Source organism: Thunnus albacares, chromosome 19, assembly GCF_914725855.1.
Source record: "Thunnus albacares chromosome 19, fThuAlb1.1, whole genome shotgun sequence".
NCBI lineage: Eukaryota > Metazoa > Chordata > Actinopteri > Scombriformes > Scombridae > Thunnus > Thunnus albacares.
This window is the reverse complement of record NC_058124.1, coordinates 26,132,728-26,157,759: the sequence shown is the minus strand read 5'-3', so window position 1 is coordinate 26,157,759 and position 25,032 is coordinate 26,132,728. Positions and strand designations below refer to the sequence as shown.

The window sequence follows — 25,032 nt, the reverse complement described above, 5'->3', positions numbered from 1 at the left end:
CAACACCAATAATCTGAGCATTAACAAAAACCTTACAATGACATCAACATTGATCAGCCACACAACAAATACAGGACATGTGAAGATGACAAATGTATAAGATACAAATATAAGTTCTAAAAAGTGTTCGTGCTTCAATATGCAAGTTTCAGTATTTAAATATTCAAAAATGTATTTATGTTGTGTGAAACTGTGGAAACATTTATAAATTTATGTGTAAAAAGAGTAACAGCTGTTACTTGGAGTGGAGGAGCGATGTGTGTCTTAAGACTAAGACATAAGTCACAGATATTTATACTTTGGTTAAAGTGGGAGAAGTTGGTATACAGTGTTTAAACCATGGGAATGGTAAATGGACTGTACTTGTATAGCACCTTTCTAGTCTTCTGACCACTCAAAGCACTTTTACACTACGAATGACATTCACACACATTCATACACTGAATGGTACAGGGGCTACTATGCAAGGTCCCAACCTGCACATCAGAGGAAATCGAATCATTCACACACTGATGGCACAGCCATCAGGAACCACTGATTTTCCAATTAGTGGACGACCCGCTCTACCTCCTGAGTCACAACCGCTCCCACAATTAAACAAACAGCGGAAAAAAATCGTGTTTTCTCAACTGTCGTCTAGTGCAGAATCTTAATTAGTGTTTCTGAAATGCAACTGTCAAACTAATTGTAAGTGAAAGAATGAGTAGTTGAATATTTAAAGTTTTAGGTTTGACTCGCGTTAGAAGCAGAGGTTAAAGTGCTGAGTATCATCATGTCTCCCATAACTTGACTTAATGCTTATCATCATCAAGGACAGTACATCACATGACTAACTGATATGAATTTGATATCTGAAGACAAAAGATGCCCCACTGGAGTAACGTTGTGGCTCTTTGGTGTCTGGTAGCTGCTGCAGTGATTCATCTCCACCAAAGGTTTGAGGAAACAGCTGGACAGCAGCATCAGTTCTCTCCAGATGTTGTTACTCCTGCAGTGGAGGATTCACATCAACATTAATGCTTCTATCAGCTCTCAGATAATGTTCACAGATATTATTCTTCACTGCATCCACTGACAACCTGAAACTCATAAATCTGATCTATGAATTCACACTTTAGTTTGATGTATCATGTGACTTTCTGACGGGTCCTGTGACGTCACATCTCAATATTCATTAAAACAAGTTTTGTTAATGAACATTTATGGTGCAAAATAGAATAAAATATTCAAGCCACAGCATCTTTATTTGAGTTCACTGTTCTCCTCTAAATGTTTACTAGAAAGCTGCAAAGACAGAGTTACAAATAGAAAGGAACCTGGAATTATTAGTGGTCATACTATACAGTATTTGATTTAATATTGTATGCAATATGTTTGATTTTGGTCCAGAATGTAAAACATTCAATCACTATTACATTAAAACCTCAGTGTCAACTGTTTCCTGTAACTATACTGGATCACTTGACTGAGAAATTCTGTCAAATCAGAAAACAGTTTTTTAACAAAAACAGACTTTCAATATATTTATGAGAGTTATTATATCAGTATACTGTAGCTAGTTTCAGGAGGAGCAACAGAGATTCTTCTTACAGTATCTGCACAGTGTTGATGACATGATGAAATACTCACTGTGATCAGTTAAGAGCTGCATCTCTGACTGAAGATGGATCAGAGGATGACGAGTCTGAAGCTATAAAAGAAAAGCAAAGTGTTTAATTTAAACTATAAACTGCATTTATCTGTACATAGAGAGAGAGAGAGAGAGAGAGAGAGAGAGAGAGATAAACTGACATAATACTCACAGTTTGCAGGCCTGAATCCTGAAATACAGATGAGAGATTACAATATTTCAAAATGTAAAATGTCAGAATTTATGAAAGCAAATAAAGAAAACACTAATAATATAGATTTCTAGATAATATAGAATTCTAAAATATAGAAACACTGTATTAATTTCACTGATTTCTTCTTTTATTTTGAAAGGTAAGAGAGTAACTCTTTAGCTGGAGGTCACGTTACTGAACATCAGCCAGGTTACACTGTTATTTGTTGTTAAAATGACTTGATGATGAGTAAAAGTATGTTGTCTCTCACCATTATCTCTCCTTCTCCAGATGAAGACTCCAGTGATGCAGACTGCCAGGAGCAGCAGCAGTCCTACAACACCTCCAATAACACGACCAGCAGGGAACTCTGAGGGAGAAACTGGAACCAGAACAAAACATTCACAGTGCATCATCACCTATAATAATGTATGATAATCATACATCATTATTGACGATCACGTTTCTTATTTTCATCCCCTTAAAACACAGGACTTTCCCGTCGTGACACACAGACAGTTTGGGAATCCTGTGAGAGTTTTCTGCTGAGGAAACTTATTATTGTCCAGGATGTGCAGAGTTGTTAATATGAGTACAGCAGCTCAATTATACTGCCAAAAGCAGATGATGTCTCTTTCTAGGTGAAATTAATGACACTGGACATGTTGATGTGATGGTTTAATTTGGCATCACAATAATCCATACAATGACCATCTGCAGGTGAAAACCACTTTAGTGCTTAAGACCTCTGTGTGTCCATCCTGTGTCTATGTTGTACCTGTTCCCTGTCTTTGTTGTATTACACCTTTTATGTCTTTGTTATTGTAATACTAAAACTTTGTTCTTTATGTTTTTCATCCTGTCATCTTTGAGTTGATCACCCTGTCCTCCCTGAAAGCTCTTGCTCTCTCCTGCATGGTCACATGTTTCCTCAGATCAGCAGCAGTTCTAGTTTGTTCTTACTGTTTAATAAATCTTATTTTCACATACAAACAGTAGATTGTCTTGTGAGTAATCCCATGACAGTGTAAAAAATAAAATACAAGTAAAGTAAAAATGTGGTCTAGCATTTTGCATGTTGTGTTTCTTTTTAGGTTAGATTTGTGACAGACCTGTGCTCCTAATCATTTGCTGGCACACCACTAGATTTGAACTGCCTTTTATTGCATCCACTTAAGGAATTTAAGTAGGTCATGTGCATAATGTAACAAGTAAGAAACAATATTTATTTGAATGAGCAGAACAGCAGTTTTGTTTGTTAACCCTGGACTTAACTAACCTTCAGCTCCAGAAAGTCAAGATTGTTTCAAACTCATTCAAATTGTAAAATCAGAGCTCAGGTTTAACATCTTCTAAATGTTCATGGCAAATTTCATGTATACATTAAATAAACATTGTAAAGTCAGTATTCCAGTCTTACCCCAGTTGGTTCTGATCACTGCTTTGTCCAGTTTGGTGATGATGTCGTCCTTCAAACTAGAGAGATGAAACACACATTCGTACCTCCTCCAGTCTTCAGGTGTGACTGATGAAAGGTTCAGGTCAACACTCATCTGGAAGGATCCATCATGGTTGGGGAGGATCTCCCCATGTTCCACGTCCTCATGAAGCTCCTCTCCATCTTTCCTCCAGAACATCTCGGCTCTGTGAGGGTAGAAACCTGTAGAGTGGCAGCTGACTGGAGAGGAGGGAGTCTTCTGGAGGAGAAACACTGAGGGAAACTCTGGAGAGACAAGGGGGAGGGGGCAGGGAGGGAGGTTAGAAAAATTTTATCATTTTAAAATTGAGGCCATGAAACTACATCAGGTCATGTGACTCTACCTGTTCTCAGCAGAGAACTCTTCCCATAGTCCAAATACTTCTTCAGTGACTCAGGGCAATACTGGGAGAGGAAGTAATTATGCCAGTCCTTGTGAGCTCTATCTCTGTCCCACTTGTGTTTGGTGATGACAGCTTGTGGTTTTGGAGCGATCCATGTCAGTGTCTTCAGGTCAAATGCTATGAAGTCTTCTCCATCATAACCAAACAGAGCAAAACCATTAACCTCTCCAGTCTCATCATCCCATTCACAGCCGTTCATCCTCTGGAAGATGTGGACACCTGAGAGAGAGACAGAGTACAGAGTGAGATCCCACAGAGGGTTACAGGTGGCTGGAGCCTATGTGAGGCTGTGTTTTAGAAAATGTCAAGGAACATGTGGAAGGGTCACCTCTTCATTGCAAGACCAACACACAGAAATACACAAACTGACATCAAGGGGTCAAACTTTCCAACCAAAACGTACTTGACCTGCAGTTTTTAAGCATCCAGATCAAACCAAACATGACAAGAAGGGCAACACACACACACACACACACGCACACGCACACACACACACACACACGCACACACACACACACACACACACAAACACGCGCACACACACACACACGCACACACATACACGCACGCACGCACACACATGCACGCGCGCACGCACACACACACACGCACACACACACACACACAAACATGCGCACACACACACACGCACACACACACACACACACGCACACACACATACACGCACGCACATACACACACACACACACGCACACACGTGCGCACACACACACACACACACAAACACACACACCAAAGAATAAGGGCGAGTTTGAAATGCAAGACCATGTTGCTCAGTTTTTCAGTGAATCCAGCACATAGCTACCAGGGAAACTATATATAATATTAATATTGACGACCCATTTTGAAAGAGTCCCTCACATTACATGGCTGGTAATAGAGGGAGAGATATGAGTGAAGAATATATGCACATTTAGTAAACTGTGTATGTGTTTGAACATGTAAACATGTTTATAATGCAACTATATCTGTTTGCTATTTGACAAAAAACACAACTTTACATTTTTACAGTATTTTTACTGACCATCAGTTTGGTTAAGTTGCTGCTTCAAAATGTCAATGTCAGCTTTGTGGTCATATTGGGTTGACAAACAGTGCTGCATGCACCACTCCAAATGTTGTGGATCATCTTCTACCAGTTTTTTGCCCAGTCCTGTTTGGCTTCTGGTGTCTTACTGATGCTGTCACAGTAACCCGCTGGAACTTCATCAACCAACCCAACAACCACAAAATCTGGGAAGTTTTTGACTCCAGAGGACGATGTGACGAAAAACTTCAGCGAGTGTTTCACTGTAAGAGAAAGAGGTTTGAAAGGTTTCAAGTTCATTTTTTTCTAATCATGCATTTATCTATACTTGTAATAATGACATTCAATTACATTCAATATTTTGTCCAGCATGAAACCTCAGACACACAAAGTTAGTGATGAGCTGGTGATGAAAGTAGAACATCTACCAACCTAAGAGCCAGATATTATACTTGGAATGATTGAGACTAAACAAAAGCTAAAAGGAGAGTGAATATTGACCTTCCATTGGCCAGGCAGCCAAAAACACAACTCAAAACACAAATGAATGCTGGATATGTTAATAGGCCATATTCTGTCAACACATTTTTTGTCAACACATTTGCCATAATGATTAATGCAGCTTTATTAGCCTTAATGATCATCATTTTATATAAGGTTAGTAATAACTACATATACATTCTAGTGTAAATCTAATCAAAATGTTAAATCTTCATATAAATATCTGTACACTGCTATGAGATTCCTGAAAGTGGAACAACATATGGTGAGCAAAGCATATGAATTACAACTATTTATCAGTGTTTTCTCTAATTTGCCTTATTTTGCTTGAATAGTGACAAAATATCTTAATTTTTAGAAAATATGTGATTTTATTATATTTTTTAATTTGATTGATCACATTGTAGTGACTTGATTTCGACAAAAAACAAAACCTAAGCCACAGTGAGGTGCTTTTACCAGGCCATGTAATTGACGCGTCGTCATGCGGCGGCTCCATGTACTAAATCAAACATCCTCGGACTTGCGCTTCAGATGTGTTTATTTATCACCGTGCACCACTAAAGCATTTGCTATCCATACACTTATATCTATAACTTGCATGAAAACAACAAAAAGGCTTAAAGATTAGCCCCTAAACGGCGGTCAAAAGACTGTGTGCTTCTCCCGGTAAGCAGCACACCTGAGGAGTAATTGCCTCTTCCTCTACATATACATTTCCGTACGCTGCTGCTCAACATGCCACCCACTGTGGCAACCAGGGAGCAACCTTAATACAGTTTTAGATACAAACGGCTCTAACACACACTTTTAAAAAATCTATATAATCATAACAATTAATATGAGTTCTTAGTTCAGTAGGAAGCTACTATGATATGACCCAAGAAACCTGATCTGTGTTTAGTCGATGTGAAAGTCAACTATTTAAGTGGAAATCCTGTGAACAAGATAAACCGTTGAAGGGCTCTCATCTCTGGTTCTCATACTTTAACTGGTGGGCCAACGCAGAGGCTCTTTAAATAACTCAGCTACCACAAAGTCAAGTTCCCACAACATTGGTGTCATTCACTGTGTATTTAAAACAAATCCAGATACAAAATGTAAAAACTCCTTAATTAAAGTAATACTTGAGGTCTGTGCTTTGAGCTTTAAACTTAATTCCTGTTCTGTGAATATTATATTATTATAACATATTATACCATATTAGGCCTAGATTATATTACATTATACTGTATTATATTACTCATAATCTGAGTTTACAGTATGAGTACACATTTAAAACAATTTGTTAGAGTTTTGTTTTATATTTAGGTTTATTTCAATAAATGAGACTATTTGATAAAGTCAAAAGAAATAACTCGACACACAGCCAGATGTTAACAACATACAGAACATCAGGACTGTACAGATACTGTTATTTCAGCAAAATCCCGGATATATTCAGTTTCAGTGACACCTGAACGTCATTATTTGTAAAATTCACAGATTAATCTAACACGTTTCAGACCAGAATTCATCTCTTTGATAGCTGTATTTCAATTGACATCTCAACAGTTTATGTAATAGATACTAGAGAGAAATAAAAGAAGCAAAATACAGTACTAGTCAGAATGAGAAGATGTGTCCAAACTTTGGGTTGGTACTGTACATGAAAGTTGAATTGTGTTCAACAGAACTATGTGTGCGCACCTCTGCTAACTAGATTGTGTCGTTTGCGCTTTCTGCAATTTTAGTTATGGACCAATCTCTGCACTTAAATGTGTAGAAAAGCCTGAAATATTGGAAACCGCTCACTGTACTGCCTGTAATAGACCAGTGGCAGGTATGCGTCTTCTTATACCCACATGACGATTACGCGCCCGTCTATAAAGGATTTTCTTAATAATTTATTTACCATTGCTAAAGCCATCGATTAAACCCTTTATAATGGAAGACGTATCAAAAATGGTACAGGCAAGGCTTGATCTAAACGGCGTAAAAGTCCCAAATTTGAAAGTGAAAGTTAACTATATTACCTTTTAAACTCTCACTTAAAACCAAACAAGTAATTTTCGACAACTAGCCTAAATGTTAAAAAACAAGTTTTTTAAAGTTAATCTCACCTGAATGTATGAAAGGAAAGAACATGAGCAGAAAAACAAGCTCCATCGTCTGTAACGGGTATAGGATGGACCCAATAGCAGCACAAATGACACTGGTGTAAACTTTGCAGTCTTTATTTCACACGATGTCAAGGCAATATTTGCACGGTCGGAGAAACACAGTTCTAATGAGTATGACTCCACCGGAAATTGAACCCCGATCTTCCACTCCCACAGCGGACAAAGACCAGGGAACAGGCAGGCGGAACTCAGAGTCAGGGACAGAAGGCTGGTGGGTTTACCGGGGCAGAGACGACGAGCGATGGTCGAGGACAAGCTGATCAGAAACCAGGAAGGCAGTCCAGTGAAGAAAGCAAGATGACTTAGCATAGTAGTGTAGACAATCTGACAAGGAGGGAGTGGGCCGAGGCAGCTTATATACTGGCTTGATTGCAGATGATGAGCAGGTGGGAGCGCCAGGTGAAGGTGGTTGAACTAATGAGGGGTGTGGCAGAGCAGAGAGTGAGACTGAATGATTGGATAATTCCCACAGCAACAGGTGAGGGGGAGAGCAGACTCTGACATCGTCTTCATGACATCACTTTTTGGGCAGTCCTGTTGAGACTGCAGTAGACAAACCAGTCGCCGTTTTAATTTTGCTGTGCGTCTTCGTTCGTTGTGTGGGAAGGTGGGACCAAAGTAGACCACCAGTATCACATTGCGCCTGAGGCGTTAAGGCTTCCAGCCCACTGGCTATCACTGATCTATACAGACACACATTTTACTCTTGGAGCAAATGTAATAGTTATACATATTTGATAGTTTAAAGTCCAAAAAAAGATCTCCAAGTTCACTGGTTCACAATGGTGTGCATTCGGTATTTTACCGGAGCACAGTGGGGTGATTTTGACAGCTGCCAGGATCAAACGTCTGGATTTATAATGGATAATGGATGTTCTGAATTGTTTGGCTCGGGGCATCAGTTATTTTACTTCGATTAGTTGAGGGCCCATCTGCGCATACACGGGCATATTTGTCATGTTTGTTGTCACCTCTCAGCATCATTTGTTTAGTGCAGTAAGAGCAGTGGGTTTTTAATGTAAGGCAAGGCAAGTTTTTTGTATAAATCTGTTAGCCTTTCTAAGAATTTTAACTACCAACCTCCTTTCTGACATCAAAATATCATAACCATCACTTACAGTGTGGAGGTCTATGCGGGTGACCATTTCCAAAACTAATTTGCTGTATATCTGTTGCTGAGTTTTAATTAAATACTTTTTTTGTATCTATTTGATGATAATTTGCAAGTGCTTAAATCTTCAGTAACACGGTTGAGTTTAATTTTCACTTTAACCATAATGGTCTGATCTTATATGGAAACAGGCTGTTTGTAAGAATCTTGCTTTAACTGTAGAAAACTTTAAGTCAAGGAACCCTTTGTTATGTTGGAGGTGTGGAAATGCTCTGGCAGCTGTTTCTCTGTGGTGACCTCACAGCTGAGACATTTGAGAGTTGTGTTATTCTCTAGTGGTAAAATAGGGAAAGACACACTCACAGTCACAAGAGTCATTGTACTCATTCTTAAATAAACCAAAATTTGTGGTAAGTTTGTGTTTTCGTAGTAGTGTAAACTTTTTCTTTTTCTTTTACCTCACACATTTTGACAACTGATAAAATTTTTAAAAGTAAGTTCATGCTCTCCAGGTATCAGGGACAAGCTTCATTAGAGTGTTTCCCAAAACTTGGGACAAAACCTTTAAGCCTACACATCTGAACATTTGAGGTAGACACAGGTATGATGTAACAGGAAGACCTCTTAAGCAGGTTTTCAGGAGAATTTTTTTTATTAATTGAACAAATTGAAAAAAAGTGACACTAGAAAAAGTAGCAGCTCCTATAGACAAAATTAAGTTCACCAAATAAAAAAAGAAGATAAATAAATAAAAAAAATCTAATTCTCATTTGACCTTATGTAAAGACAGGAGATAATTTCTACACCTACTGTATGGGACACATCTGAGGACTGTGACCCCCCAAAAATCATGTTTTCAAATCACCAGTGAAAAGATGATTGATCAACAATTCATAATTAATTAACTTGTAGATGATGTAGAGACAAACTTAAACTGAAGTGAAAACATTTAGCCAAAAATAGATCACATAATCTTATAGAAGATGTATACTGTCATGTAGACAAATCAATTTTCAGTTTTAGCAATATGAAATAAAGTACATCTGTCAGTATCACCAGTAAAATCCTCATTAATCCTCTAACATCAATAATCTGAGAATTAATAATAACCTTAAAATTACCATATCAGCATTTATCATCCGCATGACAAATACAGGACTCTGAAGATGACAAATATATAAGATACAAATGTATAAGCTCCAAGAGGTGTTACTGCTTTAATATGTAAGTTTCAATGAAAGGAGGAGTATCTACATATTCACAATTGTATTTATGTTGTGTAAAATTGTGGAAACGTAAACAAATTTAAGTTTAAAAAGAGTTATAGCTGTTACTTGGAGTGGAGGAGCAATGTGTGTCAGAAGACTAAGACATAACTCACAGATATTTACACTTTGGTTAACTTGGGACACGTTGGTATGTAGTGTTCAAACTACGTAAGGACTCACAATGAAACAGAAAAACAAAATCATCAAAATTTCTTTTCAACTGGTGCCTAGTGCAGAATTTTCATTCATGTTTCTAAAATGCAACTGTCCAACTAATTGTGAGTGAAAGCATTACATTTAAAGTTTTAGGTTTGACTCCAGTGTTAGAAGCAGAGGTTAAAGTGCTGAGTATCATCATGTCTCCCATAAGTTGACTATGCTAATCATCATCAAGGACAGTACATCACATGACTAACTGACATGAATTTGATATCTGAAGACAAAAGATGCCCCACTGGAGTAACGTTGTGGCTCTTTGGTGTCTGGTAGCTGCTGCAGTGATTCATCTCCACCAAAGGTTTGAGGAAACAGCTGGACAGCAGTTCTCTCCAGATGTTGTTACTCCTGCAGTGGAGGATTCACATCAACATTAATGCTTCTATCAGCTCTCAGATAATCTTCACAGATATCATTCTTCACTGCATCCACTGACGACCTGAAACTCATAAATATGATCTATGAATTCACACTTTAGTTTGATGTATCCTGTGACTTTCTGACGGGTCCTGTGACGTCACATCTCAATATTCATTTAAACAAGTTTTGTTAATGAACATTTATGGTGCAAAATAGAAAAAAATATTGATGATACAGCATCTTTATTTGAGTTCACTATTCTCGTCTAAATCTTTACTGGAAAGCTGCAAAGACAGAGTAACAAATAGAAAGGAACCTGGAATTATTAGTGGTCATATTATACGTAAGTATATGTTTGATTTTAGTCCAAAATATAAAAATTTTAATCAGTATTACAATAAAACCTCAGTGTCAACTGTTTCCTGTAACTATACTGGATCACTTGACTGAGAAATTCTGCCGAATCAGCCAAACAGTTTTTAACAAAGACACTTTCAGTATATTTATGAGAGTATTATATCAGTATACTGTAGCTAGTTTCAGGAGGAGCAACAAAGGACTGATTCTACATACAGTATCTGTGCAGTGTTGATGACAAGATGAAATACTCACTTTTTCAGTCAGTTAAGAGCTGCATCTTTGACCAAAGAAGTTTCAAAGGATGATGAGTCTGAAGCTATAAAAGAAAAAACAAAGTGCCAGTCGTTCAATTTAAAGTATTATCTGCATTTATTTGTACATAAAGAGAGAGATACGGACAGATAAACTGACATAATACTCACAGTTTGCAGGCCTGAATCCTGAAATACAGATGAGAGATTACAGTATTTCAGAATTTAAAGAAAACACTAACTACATGATTTACAGAAACACTGTATTAATTTGACTGATTTCTGGCAAGAGATTAACAAAAAAAAAAAAATAATAATAATAAAAAAACAACAATAATAATAATAATAATAATAATAATAATATTAATAATAATAAACTTTATTTATGTAGCACAATTCATGCATAAAATGCAACATTAAGTGCTTAACATAAAAGCAGATAGAAAAAATAAAAACAAGGGGGAAAAAAGGCAAAATGAAAATAAAAACCACAGGATAAGACTTGAAAAAAAAACAACCGTCAGAACTTAAAAATTCAGGAGAAAGCAATGGTAAAAAGATACGTGTTAAGATTTTGTTTGAAAGTGTCAACATACTAACAAACAAAGGCTGTGTCTCCATGCTGTTTAGTTCTGACCTCAAGAACAGTCAAGAGGTTAGAGCCAGAGGATTTAAGAGACCTAGCAGGCACATACGTCTTAACCATGTCAGATAGATAAGACGGGACAAAGCCATTCAGTGACTTAAAAACCAATAAAAGAATTTTAAAATTAATTCTGTAACTAACAGATAACCAAACGATTTTAAAATTGGAGTGATGTGGGCTCTCCAGTTTTCATCAGAACACATTCTGCTGAAGAATAGAGCTGTAACTGACAAACAGGTTTCTTAGACATACCAAACAGGAGAGCATCGCAATAGTTCAACCTACCGGAGATAAAAGCATGTTTTAACTTTTCTGCCTGCCTGGGAGAGGAATGGTCTGACTCTGGCAATCTCTGGATCTCAGTTTTGTCTTGATTCCGCTTCAAGAAGTTTTGAGTCATCCACTGATTTATGTCAGCCATGCATATAATCAAGTCATTAATAGAACATTTTAATAGTCATTTGAACTTAAAGAGATATATAGCTGGGTATCATCAGCATAATTATGAAAATTGATATTGTGATTTCTAATGATATTTTAGAGTGGCGAAATATACAGACTGAAAAGAACTGGACCTAAGATAGAGCCCTGCGGGACACCACATATCAGGTCTATTTCATCAGAGGAGTGGTCGTTCATGACCACAAAGAATGTCAACCAGTTAAGTAAGATCTGAACCATTTAAGAACTGTGCCAGAGAGACCGACCCAGAGTTCAACTCTGTCCGGCAGAATATTGTGATCTACAGTATCAAATGCAGCACTGAGATCTAACAGGACAAGCACACAGGGCTTTTTCTCATCAGTTTTCATTCAGGGGTCATTTATAACTTTGACTAGAGCTAAACCAGACTGCAAATTTTCAAACACAGTGTTGTCACAGATTAAATCATTCAGTTGTTTAGAAACATTTTTCTATTTACTTACTCAGAAAAGGCAGGTTGGAGATTGCTCTGTAGTTAGAAATGACAGAACAATCTATGCTGTCTTTTTTAAGCAGTGGTTTAATTAAAGTGGTTTTAAAAGCTGCAGAAAAGGTGCCAGTGAACAGCAAGTGATTAATTACTGTTAAAACTTCCTCTGCTAAACTGTTAAAAAACAATTTTTAAAAAATGGCGGGAATGGGATCAAGAGCACAGGTTGAGGATCTAACTCATGGACAACTTTCTTGATTGTTTCCAAGTCCACTGATGTAAAAAAGTGCATGATACATTTGAATTTTGGGGTAATGCTTTTTTAGCCTTTTCTGAATAATATTCATTCTGATGGCTGCAATCTTATCTCTTAAATAGGCATAAAATTCATTGCATTTAGTAAGACTCAGGTGATCAGGGTAATAGTTAGGGGGATGGCTTATGAGATGTTGACAGTTGAAAAAAGAATACTTGGATTGTTAGAATTTTTATTTATATTATAAGGCCAGAGAAATATGATTGTCTGGTGTTTCAGATGGCTGCATTGTATTCTGCTAGGAATTCTTTTGAGGATAACATGGTGGACCTGAAGTTTTGTCTTTCCCCATCTCCGTTCGGCTTTGCAACAGTTTCTTTTGAGTTGGTTGATATTCTGTTTTGTCCATGGTGGCTTTTGTTTTTGAGGATGTTTTTTGTACCTGACTGAGGCAATATGATCAATAGCTGATTATAGTTTTGTATTTAAATTGTCCACTAGTTCATCAACCGATGGAGGGAGGGTTGATGAAGGGAGGGTTTGCAAAGACCCTGTATAATGACAAGGTCTAAGGTATGACCACAACTATTAGTTGGTTCATTGACATGTTGTATGAGGCTCAGATCTTCCAATAGAAGTGAAAAGTCAGCTGCCCTATTGTCTGTGTTATTGTCAATGTGTAAATTAAAGTCACCAATAATGATTATGTTGTCATAGTTAGAGTTGATGATAGATAAGAAAGAAAGAAAGAAAGAAAAATCAGACAAGAAGTTTGGGCAATGCTTTGGTGGTCTATAAACAATAACTGCAAGAATGGGTACCTGATATTTCAGAATGACACCATGATACTAAAATGAACTAAAAACATCAAAAAAGAAAAATCCCTTGGCTTTAGAGCATCAGTACATATGGTGGCTGTCCTAAAAAAATATCATTGCAGGGCAGTTTCAATAATGGCAGGTATGTCCATGTTTAGCATGGTTTCAGTTAAAAATACACAGTCAAACTGATGCTCTAAAATAAGATCATTAATTTAAAAAGTTTTATTGGCGAGGGACCTGATATTTAAAAGTGCCATCTGCAGATTTACTGTCTTGCTTTGATCTGTAAGTAGTTAGTAACGGCCACTGGATGCAGGGATGTATACGAGGTTGTTAAAGTTCACTCCGCTGTGAATTTGGAGATTGAGAATTTCTCAAAAGAGGTCTATGAGGTCTTTTAGTTACACAGACTGGAATCTTGGCTGGCAAGTAGATAGATGGTACATACCGATCAGATAAATTTGGGGATATGTGTGAAGTGTGTGTTGCAGCAGAACAAAGCTTGTGAAAACTCTTTGTTTTGATAGCGGAATCATACAGATAGGACTCTTCAACTATTCAGTTGGAAGTCAAGCTACTGGTCAGTCAAGTTACACTGTTATTTCTTTTATTCATTCAGAATAAATAAATGTTAGTTTGAATTCGGTGCTGAAATATGCTAAAACAGTGGAGTTAAAATGACTTCATGATGAGTGAAAGTATGGTCGTCCCTCACCGTTATCTCTCCTTCTCCAGATGAAGACTCCAATGATGCAGACTGCCAGGAGCAGCAGTCCTACAACACCAATAACAGGACCAGCAGGGAACTCTGAGGGAGAAACTAGAACCAAAACAAAACATCCACAGTGCATCAAGTGTATGCCAATGTACTTTTGGTATTTTAACCTATAATTATCTAAACTGATGTATGATAATCATACATCATTATTGATAATCACATTGTTACTTTCATCCCCTCAAAGCACAGGGCAAAGTAATATTTAAAATGTGGTTGAGCATTTTGCATGTTGTATTTCTTTTTTCTGAAATTATTTTTTATGCTTAATTTGGTTTGATTTGTGTGCTTTACATGCAAAGTATGATTAAAGGGGTTTGTGTAACTTTAGTGAGGTTTCTGCACAAAACACACTCAGCCTTTTCCAGAGCGGGTTTCATTCTTGACACTCAATTTGCAGTGAGCTGCTGGATTAGCAATGGCACACCCTCAACTGTGCCCTTCCTCCTAATGGGGTGCATTCTGATGACCAGACTGGTGCCGGTGACAAGTGCCAGTTCTCAGACCTGTGCTCCTAACCAGGTGCTGGCACACCACTAATTTTGAACTGCTTTTTATAGCATCTGCTTAAGTAATTTAAGTAGATCATGTGCATAAGGTAAAAAGTAAGACACTAAATTTATTTCAGTCTGCAGAACAGCAGTTTTGTTTGTTAACCCTGGACTTAACTAACCTTCTGCTCCAGAAGGCAGGATTGTTTCAAACTCATTCAAATTGTAAAATCAGAACCCAGGCTTAACATCTTCTGAATATTCACGGCAAATTACATGTATACATTTAATAAAAAAAACATTGTAAAGTCAGTATTCCAGTCTTACCCCAGTTGGTTCTGATCATTGTTTTATCCAGTTTGGTGACGATGTCGTCCTTCACACCAGAGAGATGAAACACACAGTCGTACCTCCTCCAGTCTTCAGGAATGATTGATGAAAGGTTCAGGTCAACACTCATCTGGAAGGATCCATCATGGTTGGGGAGGATCTCTCCATGTTCCACATCCTCATGAAGCTCCTCTCCATCTTTCCTCCAGAACATCATGGCTCTGTGAGGGTAGAAACCTGTAGCGTGGCAGCTGACTGGAGAGGAGGGAGTCTTCTGGAGGAGAGACACTGAGGGAAACTCTATAGAGAGAGGGAGATTTTCTTTAACAATTACTCAGCTACTCCTGAGGATCTCCATGCTCTCCAGCTGTACAGTACACTGTAAAAAATGACTGTGAAATTTACATAAAAACTATGTAAAATCCCTACAGAAAAGTATTGTAAACTCAAAAACATATATTTTTTGTTTAAAGTACAGTGAATTTTTGGAAACTATTAAACAGAATGTTTTTGTTATATTTACAACAACAATATGTGATTACAATCAAATTTATTTGTTAAAACTACAAATATTGGTAACAAAAACAGAGAAATACTGTAATACTCATAACAAAACAATTTAGTTAATTTCACATGCAAATATTGTAAAAACTATAGTTTTAGTCAGTTGTTTTAAAAAATACAAATATATGTAAGTCACTTTACAAGTTTATGCTGTAATTTTAACATGATTGATAAAATGATGCAAATTGACGTAGGCCTATTTAAAATGTTTTCACAAAAAAGTTTTATTGTGAACCTGAGAGGTTACCTATCTATTTAAATATAAAAAATATACAATTTTAATAACATTGCATTTATAATTTAGGCTATTTGTAGCATATTGTAGAGTGTGTGTATAAGACATTCAAATTATTGATATATGCAAAGTAACACTGTTCAGTCCTAATCCTTGTATGCTTTATGTTTCTTTTAGTCTTTATCATTATCATTTTCACAGGCTAAACAACCTAACAGTGCCACCTCTAACCACTTGTACTTTTACTCTCTCATTGTGCACTGAGTCCTCCTAATTTTGAAATTTAAAAGTGCGCAGCTGAAGTTCGTCTCTGATTGGATAATGACGTGAGGGCGGGAGAAGCGCGAACCATTAGCCGTTAGCGTCACTAAGGAGCCAGTGTGCAGTCTGCAGAGCAGAGAACGGAGCAGAAATCTTCGGACCACTTCATTTTAAAAGATTTTAGGACAAATCTACAAGTTTTTTGGAGGGTCTGTGGCTGTTCAATTGGAAGGTAAGCTTCATATTTAGGCTACTCTTTTTTCGAGACCAGACGAAAATGTGTGCTGAAAGCTAGCTAGCTAGCACCAGTCCATATTTAAGACCAGTAACGTTAGCTCAATGTGTGATAACTTAATTCAGCTGAAAAGCACAGGCAAACATTTGAAATCCTAAAAATGATCACCTGCGTCTTTTGTAAAAGCAAATTTGTTACATTAAGAGGCTATGTACTGCATTGCAGAGTACATAGGAATGAGCCTCATTGTCTTTTCAAATGTGCTGGCGCCAACTGTAGTCAAACATTTACCACTTACTCAGCTTTCAAGGGCCATTTTTATCGTGTGCACAATGCACCTGCACCGCAAGCTGCTCCTAAAGCTGTTGTTGCGGATTTAAAATGCGCAGTTTCATTATGTGCCCGCAATTTACACACGGTGAAAGAGCTAGTGTCTCACTTAAATGATCATTTTGGAGAGGGCAGGTCTGTGTCATGTCCAGTAAGTGGTTGTAAGCATGTGTTTACAAAAAAGTCATCATTTACTTCTCACATGTGTAGGAAGCATAAAGCATGCTCCCCTGATGGTATTGATGACATGTACAAGGAAACTCGCCTTCAGCCCCCAAATGTCATTGCCAGTACAGATGATTCAGAAAGCACACATGAAGCCATGCCAACAGCTAGTGCAGCCAGTGATATGCCAGAGAATGATAGTCAGTCTTATCTCAGAAACATGTGTCTCTTTTACCTTAAACTGCAAGGACAGCTGCTTATTCCTGCCTCTACTATACAGACTATTGTTGAGGAGATGCAAAATGTGCACGAGTTAGGTCAAGCCTACACAATAACTAAAGTAAGTTCTTTATTAAAAAATGATATGAGCCTATCAGATGAAGCAGTCACTAAAATATGTGACTGCATTAAAGAGTCAGATTTGTTCTCTGCCTGTCATCAGGGACAATTAAGAACAACATACACCAGAAATCAGACATTCACAAAAATGTTTAAGTACACGGAACCCCAAAAAGTGCTATTGGGAATGGATGAAAACATGACACAAAAATTTGCGTACTACATACCAGTGGCAGAAACTCTGAAGAGCTTTTTGCACTCCCAGTTATGGAGGAATGCACAGCCACAACAGTTTGGAGATCCTGATGTAGAGGTTTTTACGGATTTATATGATGGAAAAATTTTCAAATGTCACCAGTTCTTTAATGAAAACCCTGAAAGCCTCAAACTGATTTTGTATCAAGATTCATTTGAAATTGTGAATCCCCTGGGTTCTGCTAAAAAGACACACAAAGTTCTTGCAGTTTATCTTTCATTAGCAAATTTACCCATTCATTTGCGTTCAAATACTGATAATATGTTTTTAGTCTTGTTGTGTGTTGAGAATGACTTAAAGCGTTTTGGAATAGCCAAAGTTTTCTCAGAGTTGTTGGCAGATCTGAAATCCTTGGAGACAGATGGAATAAATGTAGATGGAAAAACAGTAAAAGGGGGTCTCTACTGCATTGCTGGGGATAACCTTGGTTCTCATTGCATAGGTGGGTTTACAGAGAACTTCAGCCGCTCTCAATATTTTTGCAGGTACTGTGACATCACGAGAAGTGAGTTTGAGGCTGATCCAAATGCCTGTGGTCCTCCACGCACCCCAGAGACGTATGACACAGCTGTTGCTGATCTCCAGGCTGAAAACATCCAAGACGTCAGAGGAATAAAGGTAAACTCTATCTTTAATACCCTTGAGTCTTTTCACGTATCCCAACCTGGTCTCCCGCCTTGTTTAGGTCATGACCTCTTTGAAGGAGTCTTGTCATATGATCTAGCACTGTACTTGAAGAACATTATAAAAATGAAAAAATGGTTCACATACTCACTCTTAAACAGGCGCATCAAACAGTTTAAGTACAAAGGATCTGAAGCACTCACAAAGCCATGTGCTGTCAAACCTGACGGAGCCAAGTTATCAGGGCAAGCCATTCAAAACTGGAACCTTCTGAGATTGCTACCAGTTTTGATTGGTGACAAAGTGCAAAATCATGAGGATGAAGTATGGCAGTTAGCTCTCCAGCTAAAAGACATTGTGGATCTTATTTGTGCTCAGAACATTTCCTTGTCCCAGATAGCATATCTTGACATTTTGATCCAAGAATATTTGGAGTTGAGAAAGATGATGTTTCCTGAAATTCAACTCAAACCCAAGCACCACTATTTGCGCCATTATTCAGCACTGTCGTTGAAATTTGGTCCATTGAGGAGATTATGGACGCTTAGGTTTGAAAGTAAACACAGTTATTTTAAAAGATGTGCCAGACACTTGAAAAACTTCAAAAATATTTGTCAAACATTGTCAGAGCGTCATCAGATGTATCAGGCATATCTTTTAGCTGGGCAAGAATGCAGTAAACTACTGCAAGTGAAGGACAGCTGTGCGTTTTATCCCAACCTCTACAGTGACGCTATTAAACATGCAGTCAGGGAGTTAGCCTTTTCAGAAAGCAATACCACAGTTGCCACAGATATTCAGTACAAGGGCACTGCATATAAAAAAGGACAGTTTCTTGTGTACAGAAATGATGAGTATATGGAGTTTGGTGAACTTCTACTCATCTTGATTCAAAATGACACATCTGTGTATGTTTTGATGGATATCCACAAAGGCATCTTCCTCTCAGAATACCATCTGTATTCTGTGACAAAGGACAGTCTTGGGTTACAATGTATCAACATTAATGACCTGCCTGATTTCTATCCTTTGGTATCATATATTCTTAATGGATTCCAAGTCATTCCACTAAAACACAGTATTGTGGCAAAATAAAGTCCAATTAAAGCTGTTAATTGGACTGTTAGTTTGACATTAATATAAGTGTTACCTGATGCATGTCCCTGTTCTGTTAAGTGTATGTACTGTATATTTTTTCTGTTCTGCATTTCTTCTTCAGTGTAAATATGAGTGACTCAGGGCGAACCTTCCTAGATGTCGCCATCATGGAAGCCCTACCAGAACTTCAAGTAGTAAACAAAAACATCCTGGAAGAGCACTTGCAGTCCATTGGAGTCGAGACGTATGATGATCTACGCTTCGTAACGGAGGCTGATTTGATGACAGTATTAAGACCTGTACAAGCCAGAAAGCTTCTTTCTGTTTGGAAACAGAAATGTAAGTAAAAACACCACAACACACAGCTATTCAACAGCAAAAGCAGACATGGACATTGTGTAATATTGTACAATGTGAATCATAATCTTATTTTTTTGTCATTTAAAGACCAAACTCCCGAGAACAGCTCACTATCATCTGTGGAAGCCTCACCTACCCAACTGCTGTCATCGCTCTCTGTTTCACCCCAAAGTTCATCGTCAACCTCCTCCAGCAGCCTAGGACTTGACACACAGTGGGAAGACAACTTTGAAATTCCATGGAGTAAATTTCCTGAGGAAGTGATGGATTCTTTGGAGAGGGGAAAAAGGCCAGGCCCAAAACTGAGGAGGCAAATGGTCCGGATTGTTGTGACTGAGATGATGGAAAAATGCCCCCATGTAGGTAAAAAGCATTCAACTGATGTTGCAAAGCAAATGGTGGCAAAATATCCCAATTCTCTGCAAGATGTAATAGAGGGCGATATTGTTGGAACAGGCTACCATTCCCTTGTAAAACAGCTGCAAAACAGAATCGAAAATGTGAGGCGCACTTCAACACCCAAAATAAGAAAAAGAAAACATCAGGCTGATGACTCAGACCACACAGATGAGATCCCATTAGAAGAGAGAGCAGCAATGCAGGACACTTACGGATGCATTAAATGGAATGTGAAATTTCTGCCCCGTGAAGAAACTCAAGAGAGCCAGCACCAAAAGAAGGAAAAACTCAAGGAGATGTTCCAACAATCTGATGCCAATCCAGAGGAGGTAAAATGTCTAATGAAGTCCACTTTTTACACACAGCGTCAACATGTCAACCAGGGAAAAAGTATCAAAAGCCTTCGAGAGGAGTGGCCATTTTGGTTTGACGAACTTGGCATGTCGGTCCACTTCAAGGAACTCACTGGGATTGACCTCAAAGAGACATTCACGCGAAATTTGGATTTGAAGGGAAAAAGGCTTCTCAACTACATGACCACAGTTTATGTCACCAAGAGTAATAAGTTCCTTCAGACTTATGCAAGGCTTCAGAGGATGCGGGGACAGCAGAGTGGCTGCTCAGATGATGTGAAAGAGATGGTCCTGCTTCTGCTCAGCTACTTTGATGAGAAGGAGGAGTCCATGTTCTTCCATGTAGAAGATACCTGTCTGGCAGAAGAGGTCCAACTGGAGCAAGTGCCTCTGACACCTGCTGTTATTGTCTGTGGTAAGTCTGTTTCATATCTCTTTTTTTTAATTGCACTGTTTATAGAATCTGTCATGTGAGTGCAGCGCTTATTAATATAACCTGTTAAATAATTTGTTCATAGGACAGTCCTGCTATTCCTCAACAAGGTACATGCTGAGTCTGGATCGGAACCTCATCAACACAAACATCTCCTCCTTCATTTCTGCATTGTGCCTCATGTTCGGGAGCTACTTCTGTTTCAACATCCATTATCCATCTGAGCTGGCTTCAACTCTGGAGTTTCTTCAAAGGTGAGTAAACATGGCATGGCATTTCTCAGACCTGTACTTTAATTAAGCCTAAAATGGCTAAGCTACACAAAAACTGCCTTAATAGTTCCTAGGGCCAAAAACTGCCCCATTGAAACCCATTAAAACCACTATTTTTGATCCCACGTTTATCTTGACAAAAACTAATGCATTCCTTTATGTTAAGATTTCGGTTTGGACCACAGGCTTTCAATTTGTAGTTTTTATATTTGTCCATCAGGTGGCACCACTTTTACCCATTCAAAGCATGCCGCAAAGTTTCACACTTTTTATTGTTTTCTGGAAGAAAAGTGTGTGTGCTATTGATGTCGGATAATGTTGTGTATGTGTACTCACTAAATGCATTTAATGGAAATTATTTAGTTTTTTTTGTATAAAAACAGCATTATGTAGAGTTATGTAAACATACTGGCATTGAAAGGGTTAAAAAGCTAAAAATATAATTAATATTTGATATGTATATTTCAGACTCTAAAAGAGTGACATGTTTAAAGTAGAAAAAAATATCAAAATATACTATTTTTATAGCAGTTCATGGGAACAAGCCACGTTTTGGCTTTAAAAACATCCACGAAGTAAATAAGTTAAGAACACATGAAGTTTTTTTTTTTAACTGATCAATTAAAATGCTTAATATGCTTTTATTCTACAGGTGTTTTTTCTCGATAAACCCAGAAAAAGGAACTAAGGTGGAGAATAAAAACTCGAAGCGTCGTCTCAATCTGAACCCTCGAGTCCTCACCCTGATCCAGGACCTCTCCGATCACGAGTGGCGTTAAGCCTAAATATGGACTCCTTCTGTGCACTCTGACTGTTTGTTTGAGAAGAGGTACTGTTACTTTTCGCTTTGTTCAATCCACAATGTGTATTATGGTAATTAAGGCACAACGTAATTTTTGTTATTTTGCAAAAATACCTTAACAAACGTGCATTCTTATTTTGAGGGGGTACGCCTCTCCACAGATCTGACCTGTAACTTGGCCTGTTGGCATCACGTGATTGTCTCCATGGAGATAGATAAGTTTTATGCCATACTGTGGAACATTCAGAATGTAAACAAAATTTTGATTGAATTGGGTTGTTGTTGTGTGCCTGACACTTAAACTTTGTTTGTTAAAGTTTGTTAAAAATGTCCAGATTTAAAGAGGCTAATCTTCTGGAGTATCTCAACTTGGATTCAGTCATAGTTCAAGAACCATTATATGTAGCTTCTTTGCATGTTGTATCTGTTGAAAAAAATGCATCCAGTTGTTTACAACTATTATTGCTGTTAAATAAATTTCCCAAAAGTGATATTTTTCTCTCGTCTTTTCTCAAGATGTATTTTTGCAGGTTTATACGTAAATTTTACATTATAACTTGATTATTAAAACATAAAAACACAGCATATTTTGAAGAGATTTTATATATAATATACAGAACCATTCCATTTAAAATGCAGAGTTTTACTGTTGTTCTACCGGTTTAAATTAGTTTTTGTTTGATATTTCCCTGTTAATTTTATCATTTATTGATGCACAATTAGCAGTTATTACATGTAAAAAATACAGGAAATGGTCTATTTATATACAACACCGTTATGTGAAATTAACAAAAAAAAAATTGTAGACTTAACAGTTTTTTAATGTGATTCAGCCGTGATTTCATTCACTGTAAATCAATTTACATATTTCGTCTGTAAAGTTGTCTACTGTGCTGCTGTATTTTTTACAGGAATTCTCTGGTAACCACAGCTGCCAGCGTTTTCCTGTAAAAACAACAGTTTTTTTTTTACAGTGTATAAGAGTAATTTTTTTGTTCTGATGTTTAGTTTCTGAAGGTTTACACACAGCATAAGAACTGCTGCACTAATAAAGGATGACTGGGGTGTTGTCTTGTGCTAATGGAAGATTGCCTTACATACACAGCCGATTTAAACGTAGTCTGTGGGGTTGTCTTGTAAACTAGCAATATCGTTACACAACCAATCAGCTTCAGCTCCTGGGGAGCTGAGAGTACAGTGCCTTCACCAGGCTGACTGACAGCAGAAATTTACTGAACCAAAGTAGTTCGCATGTCAGCTCCATGGGAAGAAATCGTCAGCTGCTCTCATGACTTCCCCCTGTCCTGTGCATGAGCACGCGAACAACCCCTGTTGCTCATTGGCTGGATTAGTATTGTGTAGCTCAGTCTGAGCCACTTTGTTTGTTTAACATTTACAGAGCCAGGGCTATGTATGAAGACCAGATTTTTTTTCAGCCCACACACAGAACGGACAGCTAGCGGACCGCGAGGAGATATTCGCCGAATTTGACAAAAAGTGTATTGAACAGTCTTTCTCCAGAATCACTGACTCTACCTTGTCCTGTCCTGAGGTAGTGTCGGTATACAGCAAATAGCCCTATTCATCTACTGTATTAATCCATATGAAACATATTTTGGTTTAGGTCACAGTAAAGTCATTATAGTGTGCAGTGGTTAATTTTGATTTTCACATATTTTGGTTTGTTTAACACTTTTTTGTTTATGACATAATTTCATATGTGTCATTTCATAGTTTTAACGTCTTCAGTATTGTTCTACAATTTAGAAAATAGTAAAAATAAAGAAAAACCTTTGAATGAGAGGGTGTGTCCAAACTTTTGACTGGTACTGTATATCAGGACATGTAACTCTACCTGTTCTCAGTAGAGAGCTCTTCCCGTAGTCCAAATACCTCCTCAATAACTCAGGGCAACGATAGTTGAGGAAGTTTTTCCACATTTCATTGTAAGGTCTATCTTTGTCCCACCTATTTTTGGTGATGACAGCTTGTGGTCTTGGAGCGATCCATGTCAGTGTCTTCAGGTCAAATGCTAAGAAGTCTTCTCCATCATAACCAAACTGAGTAAAAACATTAACTTCTCCAGTCTCATCATCCCACTCACAGCCATTCATCCTCTGGAAGATGTGGACACCTGAGAGAGAGACAGAGACTGCAGAGTGAGATCCCACAGAGGGTTACAGGTGGCTGGAGCCTATGTGAGTAAAAAGAAGGGTGAGATTCAAATGTAGAAATCTGTTGCTCAGTTTTTCAGTGAATCCAGCACATAGGTACCAGGGAAGCTATATATAATATTAATATTGACCACCCATTTTGAAAGAGTCCCTCACATTACATGGCCAGTAATAGGGGGAGGAATATGGTTACAGTATATACACATTAAGCGACTGTGTGTTTGCACATGTAAACATGTGTCTTTATAATGGAACTACATATGTTTGCTCCTTCAAAAAAACACAACCTTTTCACAGTACTTTTACTTACCTGCTGATTGGTTCAGTTGCTGCTTCAAAATGTTGATGTCATCTTTATAGATGTGTTGGTAAAACATACACTCCTTAATGTACCATTCCATGTGTTGTGGATCATCTTCTATCACTTTTTTTGCCCAGTCCTGTTGGATTTCTGCTGTTCCATTTTTGCTGTCATAGTAACCTGTTGGAACTTCATCAACCAACACAACACCCACAAACTCTGGGAAGTTTTTGACTCCAGAAGAGGCTGTGATGAAAAACTTCAGCGAGTGTTTTTCTGTAAGAGAAAGAGGTTTGAAGGGTTTTGAAGTTCAGTGCTTATAAACTTGCGTTTATCCATACTCATGATTATTAAACTGAATCAAATATTTTGCCCAGCATGAAACCTCAGACACACAAGGTCATTGACGAGCTGGTGATGAAAGTAGAACATCTACCAACCTAAGAGCCAGATATTATACTTGGAATGATTGAGACTAAACAAAAGCTAAAAGGAGAGTGAATATTGACCTTCCATTGGCCAGGCAGCCAAAAACACAACTCAAAACACAAATGAATGCTGGATATGTTAATAGGCAATTTTTTGTCAACACATTTGCCAACTCGTCCGGTAGTGCTG

General features: G+C 37.7%; 4 protein-coding genes and 1 long non-coding RNA gene across 5 annotated transcripts in view; 2 read left to right on the top strand and 3 right to left on the bottom strand.

Moving 5' to 3' along the window:
* Window positions 1-25,032, bottom strand: part of LOC122969181 (major histocompatibility complex class I-related gene protein-like) — a 143,762-nt gene that overhangs the window by 65,671 nt on the left and 53,059 nt on the right. The gene's annotated exons all lie outside the window — the stretch shown is intronic.
* The window catches only part of LOC122970328, a 72,423-nt gene that overhangs the window by 41,211 nt on the left and 6,180 nt on the right, over window positions 1-25,032 (bottom strand). The gene's annotated exons all lie outside the window — the stretch shown is intronic.
* Window positions 680-10,330, top strand: LOC122969218. Its single transcript, XR_006398944.1, has 2 exons — window positions 680-751; window positions 10,130-10,330. It is a non-coding gene; the product is annotated as an uncharacterized LOC122969218 (long non-coding RNA).
* LOC122969187 (major histocompatibility complex class I-related gene protein-like) lies at window positions 794-24,492 on the bottom strand. The gene is made up of 7 exons (XM_044334749.1): window positions 24,424-24,492; window positions 23,795-24,073; window positions 15,211-15,513; window positions 2,095-2,205; window positions 1,803-1,820; window positions 1,630-1,690; window positions 794-988 (listed from the first exon to the last, which is right to left on the bottom strand). The coding sequence occupies exons 1-6, from the start codon at window positions 24,488-24,490 to the stop codon at window positions 1,635-1,637; spliced, it is 834 nt and encodes a 277-aa protein (XP_044190684.1). The 5' UTR covers window positions 24,491-24,492; the 3' UTR covers window positions 794-988; window positions 1,630-1,634.
* Window positions 15,873-22,430, top strand: LOC122969173. The gene is made up of 6 exons (XM_044334726.1): window positions 15,873-16,505; window positions 18,084-18,216; window positions 19,442-19,659; window positions 19,768-20,847; window positions 20,951-21,119; window positions 21,790-22,430. The coding sequence occupies exons 3-6, from the start codon at window positions 19,449-19,451 to the stop codon at window positions 21,914-21,916; spliced, it is 1,587 nt and encodes a 528-aa protein (XP_044190661.1). The 5' UTR covers window positions 15,873-16,505; window positions 18,084-18,216; window positions 19,442-19,448; the 3' UTR covers window positions 21,917-22,430.

Excerpts from the sequence above, each read along its gene's own strand:
- LOC122969173 (XM_044334726.1), top strand. The coding sequence starts at position 19,449 with ATGAGTGACTCAGGGCGAACCTTCCTAGATGTCGCCATCATGGAAGCC. Across the intron at positions 19,660-19,767 it reads TTCTGTTTGGAAACAGAAAT|ACCAAACTCCCGAGAACAGC; the intron begins GTAAGTAAAAAC and ends TGTCATTTAAAG. Across the intron at positions 21,120-21,789 it reads ACTCTGGAGTTTCTTCAAAG|GTGTTTTTTCTCGATAAACC; the intron begins GTGAGTAAACAT and ends TTTATTCTACAG.
- LOC122969187 (XM_044334749.1), bottom strand. The coding sequence starts at position 24,490 with ATGTTTTACCAACACATCTATAAAGATGACATCAACATTTTGAAGCAG. Across the intron at positions 15,514-23,794 it reads GAGCTCTCTACTGAGAACAG|AGTTTCCCTCAGTGTCTCTC; the intron begins GTAGAGTTACAT and ends CTCTCTCTATAG. Across the intron at positions 2,206-15,210 it reads AATGATCAGAACCAACTGGG|TTTCTCCCTCAGAGTTCCCT; the intron begins GTAAGACTGGAA and ends TTCTGGTTCCAG.